Genomic DNA, 14,191 nt, shown 5'->3' with positions numbered 1-14,191 from the left:
ACACTTAGAAAAAGACCAATACAAGAATGAAAGTAAAGGTGAGTACGTACATCGATAAAAAAAAGGATAAGGGCAAAGGTAAAAATAAAAGCAAAAACAAAAATGCGTAAAGATAAAGGCAAAAATGAAGACCAAGGTAAATTTAAACATTTTACTTATATAAGGGCAAAAGTGAAGGGCATATGGAGATGAAGAAAATGATAAACATAAAAGTAAAAGCAAAGATAAATATAAAGAAAAAGATGAGGATGAGGATATCGAAAAAATAAAGATGAAAATAGAGGAAGAAACATTAAATTAAAGGTAAGTATAGAGAAAAGAATATAGACAGAGACTCAATCTGGAGACTATATCGGGATTTTAGAGATTTTCGGAATTCTCGGGACCTATTGATATATTTTATCGGTTTTGTTATCGATATGTTTTCGATTTTAATATCGAAATTTTTATCGATATTATTATCTATTTAGCTATCGATATTTTCTGAACTTATCGCTATAATAATCGATGTTATTATCGATTTTGTTATCGAAATTTTTATTGATTTTGTTATCGATTTTGTAGTCGATATTTTTAACGATTTTGTTATCGATATTTTTTATCGATATTGTTATTGGGTTTGTTATCGATATTTTTATCGATTTTGTTATCGTAGTTTTTATCGAATTTGTTATCGATAGCTTTATCGGTTATTATCAGTTTTATTATCTATTATTTATGGAGTTTGTTAAAGATTTTTGTATCGATTTTGTTGTCGATGCTGTTATCAATTATAATATCGACAATTTTATCGATTTTGTAATCGATATTTTTAACGATTTTGTTATCGATATTTTTTATCGATATTGTTGTTGGGTTTTTATCGATATTTTTATCGAATTTGATATCGCTATTTTTAACGATCTGGTTATTGATATTTTTTGATATTTTTATCGATTTTCTAATAAATTTTTGTTATCGATTTTGTTATCAGTTATTTATCGATTTTGTTATCGATATTTTTATCGGATTTGTTATCGATATTTTGTTGGATTTTACTATCAATTTCGTTATCGATAGAATATAAAGATAAAAATGAAGATAAAGAAAAACAGAATAACATAAATGTAATTAGAAAGATCTGGGAAAAGTAGAAAGGTAGGGATCTAGATAGAAAAAGACAAAAATATAACCTTAAGCAAAAGCAGATGTATGTATGTATATATGTACATACATTGGTTATGAGACAAAATAGATATGTAAACGTAAGTTTCACTTCTCCCAGTGTGGCCCAGGCCCACTTACTTTTTTTTGAAATACGGCGTTTTTCAGCAGTTTTATCAGTCGATATGCTCTTACATTAATCAGTTATGCGCTTTCCATCAGCCGTTCAATTTAAATATTTGAATTTGAAAAGTACGCTCAACCACTCAAACTCTTCTCGGTGCTTTTCGTATAAATGAAAGCTTTGGTCTCACTTGAGGCGCGCCGCCCACTACCAACTGACTGGCAACACATTCATACATATTTACATACATACATAGTAAGCATGTTGCTAAACATTGTTGCACGCAACATAAACAAATGTCAATACAAAATCAACACCGTTTCCAAAGTTGCTAAATCAACGATCGATTACGAGAATTCACAGCGGGAGTGATCAAGCGTGGCGCGGTACAGCAGAGAGCGATACACATGAGCAGGCAAGCACACAGGAACACACACACAAATACACAGCAAGTCGCAACAACGATTTCAGGTTTCAGGTTTAAGAAATGTTCGATTTTTTTGTCATTTCGAAAATTGTTAGCAAACCAGACGGTTGGGCGTTGTTTGTTGTGCGGCAACTGGTTTACGTGTAAATTGTAAATTTAAATATTTATAAGTCGTTTGGTCGTGTTTTAGTGAAGCGAGTGATATCAAAAATTTCTACCGTTTACTTTAGTGTTGTATGTATTGTGTAAATATTTTAATTTTCTACTTTCTTTCGTATGTATGTATATATGTACGTGATTGGCATACAAATCGAAAAACTATTGTCAATGAGTAGCATGTTGTGCAACAGACTAATATTTTGTTATAACTACCATGTATAGCAAATAACTGCATTTAATTCGATGTGTAATTGCACGTAATAGTAATTTAGATTTTATTTTTCGTTTTATTTTTTAACTTCGCGTGTAGTTGAGCAATAAGAAGGCGGAGTTTTCACAATGGGCTGCACATCCGGTGTAATGAAATTCATTCTGAATATTCTGAATGTTCTACTGGCGGTAAGTTTTAAAAACACATACTACGGCTAGCTATTAAAGCAACAAATATACAAACGTACATAATTAAATGAAACAAATTTAGTAAAAATCTAAGCATAAGCAATTTTTGCCATAAATAGCCAACTATTTAGTCACATGAAAAGTCGTTTGCATGCTGTTGTTGTTACTGTTGTTATCGAAATTATTGCTTACACAAGTAAATGGCAAAAAAAATTTAGTAAATTAAGTCAAGTTACTTTTTCTGCCTTTTGGCAAAGTTCACAAAAACCAAACGAAAATGCATAAATTTTTAGAAAGGAAAAGCCCTAGAAAAAAAAAAACAAATTTAAATCTCTAAAAAAATGGTAAAGAGAAAATCAAAAAAGCATTAAAAAATAAAGAAACGAGTTAAAAAAAATCAAGCAACGAAAAAAAATCATTGCAAAAAAATGCAAAATTTCAAACTGAAAACAAAAAAAGGTTTTAGTACCCAATAAAAAATGAATTAGTCGCAGCAGTGCGACGTGTTCATACATACATATGTATGCATGTAGTATGGCGGCACATTAGGATGCCTCACCAAAAAAATAAAATAATAATCGCGGGATTTTCACCGGAATCATAAAGTGCATTATATTGTTTTTGTTATTTTTTGCAGAATAATAATTATATCCAACAATTTTATTGAGCTTGCAGCCACATTTCAAATGAAAAATGTGGAAAAAACACAAAAATATACAAAGGTAGAAGTTTTAGCTTCAAACTCAATAAAATTGCCGAAGAAAATTTCTTATATTTTAAGACTTCCCGCAAAATATTTCGGAAAAATATAAAGGATTACGTGATCTGGGCCACTTTGAAAATAAAAATCTCAATATTTTGATTGTGTTGATACAATCTTATACATTTTTATGCAGAAAAAAGCTCAAACTTACTTTTTTATCATCCGAGGTGATTCTTCGGAAAAAAATTTTAAATACTGACGTCCATTGTCCATTACCCAAAAGTTTTAAATCATCTAATTTCCTGCTAAGTGGTTTTTGCAATCATCGATTTTGAGTCAATTAGAATTAGTAATTACTGATTTATCGTAGTTTTCGTGTTTCTGTAAATTTCCGTTATATGGTAGCTGGGCGTTGTTATTGCCCGATTCGTTTTGGCTTTTACAAACAACCATTATGTGAACAAAGTTGTAAAACCCTTGTACACTACTGCGCTCGGGTATAAAAACTCTTTTTTTGTAGGTATTCTCAATTCGCTCCAGATCACGTAAATCTTAATATTTTTCCGAAATAATTTGGCGGATATCTTTAAATATATATAACAGTATAGATTTTTTTTTTTGTTTATAGACTGATACACCCTAGTGTACATATATCCAGCCACTGGCTCTCTGTGAAAAATAAGAATAATTTTTTTGAAATGATATCACCGATCGGCCGCTAAAATGTTAATTTGGATTCACAAGCAGCTGTGTCAATATGTATGTTTTTGTGTTTCTTCACATCAAATGGCCGTGTATGCCTATATAGGAATGCTTGCGATCACAAAAAATCGGGGGGAAAAAACAAATGCAAAAGTATATCGGCAAACGCAAACACGTATGTATGTACATCTGTATGCTTATTTAAATGTGAACACGTATCACATGCAGCTTGGGTCTGAAATTGTGATAATAAGCCAAACTTCAATACTCTTCTAATGCATGTACATACATATGTACATATGTATATGTATATGTATGTATGGATCTACGCACTTCGAATTGGCAACAATAAAAAAGCTTTTCAGAAAAAGTTAATGAGAAGTGAACTTAAACCGCTCAAAACATATACACATATGTTTGTATAGATTTAATATAAAATGGAAATAATTATAGCAAATTACATTACTTTAGATTTTCTCATGTTTTAATTCCTTATCAACATCATCACCATAAGAATCCGCCAAAAATTTGTAAATAATTATTTTGAGTAATAAATCTAGATTATTTTTTAAGGCAGATATAAGGACAAACTTTACCTAGCAATTTTTGATAAAAACATTTGCGATAATTTAAAATTTTTTAGGATTTCTTCAGTGTTCCTCGGAACTTTTACGGGTTTTTGGGCACTTTGTAGAATATTTCGGAATAATTCGCATATTAGAGCGATACAATAGGCGATGCGATACGATACGCAAGCGACATCGACATTTTGAGTACGTGGGAATTGGTAGGAAGCGATTAAAACTGTGTACACTTGCATGACACCGACACTGCTGCGAAATAATATCGCTTGCTTATCGGCCGTGCGGCACGGTTTTCTATCACGCCGCATATGGTATCGCATGTCGATGTCGCTTTCATATCGTATCGCGTATCGTATCGCTCTAATATGCACCGTACCTTAGAGCTTCACTGTGGTTTATTTCAACATCTACTATCTATATCTTTTTTGCGATGTTGCTTAGACCAGCGCTTGAACCCAGGCACTGCGGAGTGGTAGCGCGCACTGCTAACCACTACACCACAGCGGCCACGTTGTCGGTTAAATATCGAAAAAATTTGGTGGAACTATACCTATTTTAACATTTGGAGTATTCCAAAAACGTCGTATAGTCTTAAAGTCTTAAAAATTTTCTATGTAGAATTGCTAATAAAATGCAATGCATCATGTTTTTCCGTTTTTTTGACAAGAATTCTAAAAAATTCAGAATTTTGACTATATTACTTTGCGCGAATTTTTTGACTTTCCCGATCTTTCGAAATTTTTTCGGATTATCAGGACTTTCTCTGTATTTTTCAGAAGCTTTTGTGATTTTTCGGGACTTTTCACGATACTTCTTGTTTTACTTATTTTTCGGAATCTTGGTTTTTGAAACTTTCCAGCATTTTTATGGGAGTTTATGTTTTATTATTCATGATATTTCGGGCTTCTTGAATTTTTGTGAACTTCGCTGCATTTTTTCCGGCTTTTTTTTTTTTGGGGGATCTTCGGTATTTATCGATAGCTTTAAGAATTTTTCCGAATAAAAATTTCTTGGCGTTTTTTCTTATAAAATTCATGGTTGGTAAGCTCTATTAAGTGCACATCTATGGTCCTCTGCAATAATGACTCAACGGAAAATTAATATATTTCTTATTGCTTTTAAGTCTAATCCTTATTAAAGTAAATAGGAGATATGAAGAACTTGACAGTAGTAAAAGTTTTTTGTTTCTGGGTTTTGCGCTGTGTTATTTTTGCCATCGATATTTATAATTTATGTTTTGAATTTAAAATTCCACAAGGTTGGCCTCCATTAATTTAATTTAATTCTTGCTAAGTTTCATCAATAGCATGAAACTCGTTTTGTAGATGCGTAATTGTGGAACAGATTTAGGGCCGCTTGTTCAATGTCTGGTTCGACTTCATGCATCTAACATATGAGCGATAAAGCATACGTTGTATTTAACCGGCGCTTCTACATCCGATTTGTGTTAACCAGACATCGAACAAACTTTCCTTAGAGAGTTAAACCAGTCTCTTATCAACTAGTTCTCTATAACGAACTTATTTTCGCCCGTGACCCACAAGAATTTCGTTCATATTTGCAATTAAAAAAAATACTTAAAATGCGTTGTTAATAATTAACCGCACAGAGCTGTATATGTAGGTATGCCAATTGGTAATTAGCTACTTGTTTTAAAACTCGAAATATTTGTGCCACTTAGCCGTCTCACACCGCGCACAAACACAGGTCCACCACAATTCAACGCCAAATCGTGTTTATGGAAAAACCGCTTTTGTGTTTAAATAATTGCATTTTTGTTTTTTTTTTGTGTTGCTTTCCATTTATTTTTGCGTTTATATTTCTTTGTATACTTTTCGCTATATTCTTAAACGAAAATTCAATTGCGATGCACACCTAATGCATGACAATGAATTAAATTTTATAAGCAATGCACGATTATAATATAAGTATACATACTAATATATTTTCATACATAGTTTTATAATTTATTCCTTAAACTCTTTAAATTTCTCCCGCATTTTTGCAGGTCTTCGGACTCGCCTTGATCGCGCTGGCTGTGCTGTCCTTCAACACAGCACCCAAGGTTTACATCTATTACCTATTTATTGTGGGTGCTGTTAATTTCGTTGCAGCCATGTTGGGTTGTTGCGGCATTTGTCAGGAGGATGTTTGTCTAACGACTACGGTGCGTATGAGTAACCTAAACGCAAAATGCATGAATACTATAAACTTATATTCGTATATAGTATACTCGTACATATAAGTATGTATACATAAACAAAAACTACACATGCGTATAAATATATAAACATTTTCAAAGTTTTATTGCTCATGTGCACACACGCCTACTATCACTCAATTGCTTACACATCGCTATTCGCCCGCTATTCAAGTCTGATTAATTGTTTTGTTGGCATCTTTATAGTTACTTAAAATATTTATTGCTTTGTAAATTTGTAATTCAATGAAATTCACATTTTTTCTCTCTTTAGTATGCGATCATCATAGCGCTTTCGTTGGTTTCACAAATTGTTGGCAAAATCTATGCTTCCGATTCGGCTGCTATCAAAGAGTTTGCTGCCAAGGATGTGGAAAAGACATGGCTGGAGGAAATTAAATTACCTGGCGCCATGAATAACACTCAACAGACGGTAAGTTTCTATGATTTTTGAATGGCGTATTCAAGTTATTAATTTAATTCGTTGAAAATAAGCAATTTAAACTTCAAAATCTGGCTATATGAGAGCTGTATATGTATGTAAATAACGCTTAGCTCTCCTATAAACTTACATAAATATTAATTGTACTTAATTCGATTTATTTGAATTGAAATTATTTTCTGCATGTGTACTAGGGCGACCCTTAAAAATATGATCATCTAAATTTTGAAGTTGCCACCAATTACCTATGTTGTACTTACAAAATAAAGGCATAAACGAAAATTTCAAAATTTTATACAAATTTGTAGGCAGAGTTTAAACAATTCTTTCATTGCAAAAATTCGACAAAACTTTTACATGAAGCCACACGAAGATAATTTTTTTCTTGTTTTTGAACTTAGAAAACAAATTCTTGTTATCAAGAAAATCTAAGAAAATATAATTTGAAAATAAACAAGAATATATGGTCTGATATACACTAAAATAAATAGATAAATAAATTTTTGTTGAAATCATTAACACTTTTTCTTTAAAATTAATTTAATTAATAATAATTATTTAATAAATTATTTCATCCTCCGTGAAAGGAACAAGTATAACATTTTGCTCGCGGCGCTCAAACAATCGCAATGGTCGACAGAGAAAAGCTCTGGAGTGCCAGTCGAGAGATTCGAGTCCTAGAGCAGGGAATTATTTAAAATATTTTTTATTTATTTTTTATTGTAATTTTTTTAATTGTATTTTAAAAAGAAAAAAATGTTTCATTTATTTTAAGTGGTATTTGAGTATTTAGATTTTTACATACGAAGTTAATTTTACTTACCTTAATGGCAATGAAGTAATTAAGATTTTAGCAGTTTTAAGTATTTGCACTTAAATTTATTTTTTCCTACATGAAAGGAGGGGAACGAAAAATTCCAGACAAATCGAGATTTGCTTACCAGGTCGGACAATATTTTAATGGCATTCGTATCACTGTGTACAGATTTGTAAATTTTGGCAGTCATAGAGTGGTGTTATCTATCTATCTATATTCGTTTTTCGAAAAAAAAACTAAAATATTGCCTAATTTGAAATAAAATTTGTTTTAAATCTGTTAAAAGAATTAAATTAGAGTGCCTCACCAAAAAAGCAGATTTTCACCGGAATTCAAAAAAAAAATATTATCAGCCCAATTCTGAATACTCCAGGGGAGTTGGTTCTCCGGGAAGTTGTTTTTCCCGAGAAAGAAAACTTCCAATAATTAATTTCCAGGGAGTAGCATTTTTCCCAAAAATTTGGGAGGAGAAAAGTCGAACTTCAAAAGAGCTGTTTGACACATTTTTGACAGCTCAACCCCGCCATTTCAAATAAAAAATCCTCAGGGAATTTTTATTTATGATAGGAGGAAAGGGAAAACAGAAAAAATTCTCAGGGAGTTTCTGTTCAGAGTCTGCCTGTATATGTATTTGAAAACTTTCGCAAAATATTTCGAAAAAATATTCAGATTTACGTAAGTTTGCCAGTTTTGAAAGAAAAACTCCAGAAATCTAAATTTTCAGACATTTTTATGCAGACCTTTAAGCTTAAAATTTCTTTTATCAAAAGTGACTTTTTTGAATTAAATATTTCAAATATAAAAAAGTGGTATTCATAAAAACTTGGTTTTGGAGATATGCAGTCTTAAAATTTTTTCGAAATATTTTGGCTAAAGTTTTAGGGTCTTATTCATAAAAACTAAAGTAGCTTTATAAAAGAATTATAAATTGGAAAATCTATGAAAACGTCGATTTATGAAGCTCTTTAAACCTATTTTACTTTTTATGAATAAGGCCATTAAAATATAATAAATTTTGAAATTCCAATAAAAAGCAGCACCAATTTTTTTCATATGAAGAATTATGCACCTGAATGTACATACATTTAAAGCGCTATATGCAAATAAATTATGTTTGATTGTTGAGTGACTCATTTACTCAACAAATGTTAAGTACATACATATGTATTTACGTTTAAAAATATCTCATATCAGCTGAAAATTTTTTTTTTTAATATTTTTTCATTGTCGCATTTATTTAACCTTCACGCCCCCAGTAACTCATTGGATGATAAACACATAAGCATAAACAATTTTTTTTAATAACAAATTATTTTTTATTCCCATATTTAATACTTTAATTATTCATTTTGAACAGTATCACTGCTGCGGCAAGCTCAGTCCTGATGATTACTTCTCCATTGGACGCCTCGCCTACCCGAATAGCTGTTACCCCTCAATGATTGTGAATCAAACTGCCCTCTGGCATACTGGCTGCATCAAAGCTGCTGAAGATGAATTCACCAGCATTTTCAATTACTCATCCGGCGGTGAATGGGGAAATCTTGTTTTCACGGTAATTACTACCTTACAGAAAGTACCAATTTGCATAAGTAACTCACATGTTCTTATTCATATTGAGCTGCATCAATCCCACGTGGATTATGTCGGTTATTTTTGCTATAATCTTTTTTACAACGATTACCTTTTAATCTTGTTCTTGTGTACATACATACATGCTCGTAAGACTTATTTAATTGTTTAAATTTCAATTTTTTTTTATTTTCAGGGTGTGATGTTATTGTTCGCTATTTATCTGGTCATACGATTCCGTAGCAAACAACGTCGCTACGATTATTAAGTCGTATTTCACAAGTGTAACATATAAATTGTATGTTTACTAAAATGAATCTCAATTCGAGAGAGCAAAACAACAAATACAAGCATAATTTCACAGTCAAAATTTAATATGTCATTAAACACTTACTGAAGTGAGCTTTAAATTTTGTATAACTTTTATATAAAATAAATAGTTATGTATTTGTCTTTTTGGAGTATCTACAAACATATGTATGTATTTCTCATAAGCATTTAACCGTTTTTCACTTGCTAAAGTGTATTTATTTTCATGCGTAAATTTTTTAATAAAATAATAAATTAAATTTGTTACCACTTACTTAGCCGATAAGGCCGTTTTTAATTTGAAATAACCAGCTAAGGGCAAATGTAAGGATCGAAAATTTGTTTGTGGTCGGTTAAACAATTTTTTTTTATTTTAAAATTTATGTCTCGTCAAGCGATGTACAGTTGTTTACTTGGATGTAGAAAAATGATTGCTACTAACCTTTTAAATCTTAACCTTAATCTTAATCTTTATTTTAATTTTAATTTTAATCTCAGCCTTAATCCGAATCTTAATGTTAATGTTAATCTTAATCTTTTTCTTATTCTTATTCTTAATCTTAATCTTTATCAATTTTAATCCACATCCTCGTATTTATTTTCTTCTTCATTATCGTCTTCCTCTACATCGTCATCTTCTCCTTAATCAAAATCTTAATCTTTGTCTGCATTTGCATATTTGTTTTTGTCGTTGCCTATGTCCTGGCCTTTGCCTTTGTCTCTCCGCACCCTCAGTGGGTGTCATACAGCCGCTCATTTTCTGTCAAAGCATTCACCTTCACTGTGATACTAAATAGTCAGTTCAGGTTACTGTCGAAATACGACAGTCATTCTAGTTTGTTAATACCCTTGGAGAGGTTTTCCAACTCAGCACGTCGTTTTACTTATAACGTATAGAATTATTTGCCGGAAAATATCTTGCTTTGGAACTAAAACGTGACTACAATTTTGTATACCTTTGAAAGTCTTTGGACGACTTTGGCAGGACTTGGATAATTCGATACAAATCGATAACTCAATGAATTTTAAGACCACTTAAGTCCGATAACTCAACTTATTTCGATTATTTTCGATAAATTTCCATAGCTGTGCGTTTCGGCGGTAATTCAAAAATTTACATATCTCGATATAAATCGATAACTCGATAAACTTTGATCACCTCTATAAATTACGAGACTTGGTTTTGATAGCAACATATTTTTCGAAAGCTATCGACAAATTTCTATATCTCGTTACACTCTTGTCTGAACCGAACTGTATATGTGACAAAATACGTTAATTATTGCATAATTTTTTGCAATTCAAACAATCTTTCAAATGATTTCCTAAGCCAAAAATTTAGGTATGCACTTTCTAGATTTAGCAAAATAACTTCAAAAGTAATTAAGTAAGTATTTTCGTTGTGAGATGGCGTCTGACTCAAGGTAGTCATCTCTTTTCAAGCGAACTTGGTAACAAACAAACAATTTCCAATCATCTTCTACTAGCATCCAATTCGATACGTCATCATTCATAATAGATTGTGCAATAAGCATCAATAGTGTGTCGTAAGTTATTTTTAAAATCTGGCCGTCACTGATTCGTCATTGTTTGTGAACTACAAATCACAGCTATAAATGTGTATTTCACGTATTCGTGGTTAATACTTACATACATTCAGTTGCATTAAGAAGTGCTAATACACTTTATTTGCATGTTTTTGTTGCAAAGTAAATACTATTTCCTTTTTTAAACTTATTGATAATTTCACTTTACAGGTCTTTTATATGTATGTAAATACATAAATATGTATAATAACAATAGCGATGCAAACACGAAGTCACTATATGATTATTTCTGAAGTAAAAGCGCAGAAAATGCTGTCGAGCATACTGTCTATGGAATAAGCGATTTTCTAGCGTATTGATACTTTCAATTTATCCTACTACACCATTTCCAGTTGTAAATGCGAAAGCGTCAATTGTAAATGAGAATAGTCATTTTTAAATAAGAAAGCGTCAATTGAAAATGAGAATAGTCAATTGTAAATGAGAAAGCGTCAAATGAAAATGCGAAAGCGTCATTTGGAAATCAGATAAGTCAATTGTAAATGAGAAAGCGTCAAATGAAAATGCGAACGCGTCAGTTGTAATTGAGAATAGTCAATTGTAAATGAGAAAGCGTCAATTGTAAATGAGATTAGTCAATTATAAATCAGAAAGCGTCAAATGAAAATGCGAAAGCGTCATTTGGAAATGAGAAATAAAAGTAAATTAATTGCGTACTGCATATATAATAGATGATTTAAAGTCGCTTATCACTGATAATACTTAATCAATTATGTCGCTATAAAACGCGTTTGAAAAAGGAATTTTTAAGTTTTCAGAAGGTTATGATCTTCATCTTTGCTGTTTGTAAACTACGTCATATTAGAGTATGTACATAGATAAGAAGGCAGGAAAATAAAGCTGGTAAATATGCGGATGAAAACGATGTCGGTCGAATTCCGAAAAACCTTCACGAATTACTTATATACATATAAATGTATGTATGTACCTCATCATGACCTTCTTGAATCTGTTTAAACCATTACGGTATGTCTCGGATCAATGTATGTAGCTCGATAGAGAACACTCTTCGGTTTTCTTTTCGCCGAGAAGTCTCAGTTGTTTTACACTGGCGGAAGAACTACTTTACGATTAAAAAGTATATAAATCAAGTATGTTAAAAATATGCATATATATAAATTACTTGGATATTTCATTAATAAAGTGCTGCGTTTAGCGCCATATTCCCCCATGCTAAACCCCATTGAAATAATCTGGGGAAAAATCAAAATGCATGTAAAGGGGCACATCTCAAAACCCAGTCATAAATGGGCCAAACGTTGTTGAGCAACGGCTGCAATATTTGGAGAAGTTGGTGGATGACGCGAAAACTATAATCACCGGAGGAGACTGCGCGAGAGCATTTCAGCACGCAACATCTTTCCATGGAAATGCTTTATCTTTACAAGACATGCAAGTTGGGACATAATAAACTTGCATTTTTAATAACATCTAAATAATTCTGATTTCTGAATAAAAACGAGTTTCTCATTTCCAAATGACGCTTTCGAATTTTCATTTGACGCTTTCTCATTTACAATTTACTATTCTCATTTTCAATTGACGCTTTCTCATTTACAATTGACTATTCTCAATTACAAATGACGCTTTCTCATTTACAATTGACTATTCTCAATTCCAAAAGACGATTTCGCATTTTCATTTGACGCATTCTCATTTACAATTGACTACTCTCAATTACAAAGGACGCTTTCTCATTTACTATTGACCTTTTCTCATTTACAATTGACTATTCTCAATTTCAAATGACGATATCGCATTTACAATTGACTATTCTCATTTCCAAATGACGCTTTCGCAATTTCATTTGACACTTTCTCATTTACAACTGGAAATGGTGTAGAATTTAATGGGCTGTAAAAGTGCACACATAAAATTTTTCTTAAATTTCTGAATAACAAGTTTGAAATTGTTGGGTGATTTTGGTAAGATTTGATGAAGTTTTATAAATAACCGACTTCCAAAAAAGGAGGAGGTTATCAGTTCGTCGGAATATATTTTTTTTTTTTTATGTATGTTACCGCATAACTTTGCACCACGTCAACCGATTTCAATAATTCTTTTTGCAACGGTAGTGTCTCAGAGGTGGTCCCATACTAATTTGGTTTAGATCCGATCATTGGATCATGAAATATATAGATATATATATATTTTTTTTAAGTCGGTTTTTTTTTTGCTAAAAATTACTTGTTTTTGTACAAAGTTTGAAATGTGGATTTATGTATATGGTGCTTGTTATATAATGCGCTAGGGTTTTATAAAAAAAAAATATTAAAAATCGAATAAATAACAACCATTGTACATATAAACATACAGATGCGATCAACTAAGTAGCAACGAAATTCAAAATGATATTGTTTGCAAATTATGTGTAATAATTTTAATAATTTTCATTTCAAATATTATTCAATCTATTTATAACAGAAAACACAATAATAAAAATTTAAGAGCTTGCACAAATTGCAAAAAAAAATTTAATTTAATTTAAAAAATTGTCATCAAAATTTCAAAATTTTTAATTAGAATTTTTAGAAAATTTTCGGGTATGCGGTTCTGTAGCCCATTCAACTGTAGTCTAAGAAAGTGGAAGTTTGAAAAATAAATAAATAAACATAATTTGCAAACTATATCATTTTGAATTTCGTAGCTTATTAGTTGATCGCATCGGTACATACTATATGTTTCTTTTATAGCTGTAAATATCACCTTTAAAACGAGATCAGAACAGTTTTAGATATTGAAAAAATGTACTTGGCAAAATTTTGTTGTATGTTAAAAAGAGACATCGGACCATAATTCATCTAGTAAATCGAAATTTGACATGGGTTGAGCCACTCTAAAAACCAACTACCAAATATATTAAAACTGCGTTTTTAGTTTTTCTCTTTGACGCTAGAACTTTTTCAAATGACTTTGAAACTTCAATGAAAAAAATCTAAAACTAAAAACTTTTTTTTAATGCAGTGCAATCTTGAATAAGATATGTGTATCATACAAAAAAAA

General features: G+C 31.1%; 1 protein-coding gene across 2 annotated transcripts; it reads left to right on the top strand.

Moving 5' to 3' along the window:
• The first annotated feature begins 1,765 nt into the window (after positions 1 to 1,765).
• LOC118742504 (CD63 antigen) lies at positions 1,766 to 9,855 on the top strand. Of its 2 annotated transcripts, none has more exons than XM_036474626.1 (6): positions 1,766 to 1,928; positions 2,164 to 2,252; positions 6,250 to 6,408; positions 6,716 to 6,874; positions 9,058 to 9,255; positions 9,469 to 9,855. In XM_036474626.1, the coding sequence occupies exons 2-6, from the start codon at positions 2,193 to 2,195 to the stop codon at positions 9,538 to 9,540; spliced, it is 648 nt and encodes a 215-aa protein (XP_036330519.1). In that variant the 5' UTR covers positions 1,766 to 1,928; positions 2,164 to 2,192; the 3' UTR covers positions 9,541 to 9,855. The 2 variants fall into 2 exon arrangements, with proteins under 2 accessions (XP_036330519.1, XP_036330520.1); XM_036474627.1 differs by having other exon boundaries at positions 1,766 to 1,939.
• The last annotated feature ends 4,336 nt before the right edge of the window (positions 9,856 to 14,191 follow it).

The sequence above is a fragment of the Rhagoletis pomonella genome, unplaced genomic scaffold (assembly GCF_013731165.1).
Source record: "Rhagoletis pomonella isolate Grant_MI unplaced genomic scaffold, Rhpom_1.0 Rhpom_scaffold_00007, whole genome shotgun sequence".
Classification (NCBI taxonomy): domain Eukaryota; kingdom Metazoa; phylum Arthropoda; class Insecta; order Diptera; family Tephritidae; genus Rhagoletis; species Rhagoletis pomonella.
Note: the sequence above shows the minus strand (reverse complement) of the source record. Positions and strands in the feature narration are given on the sequence as shown.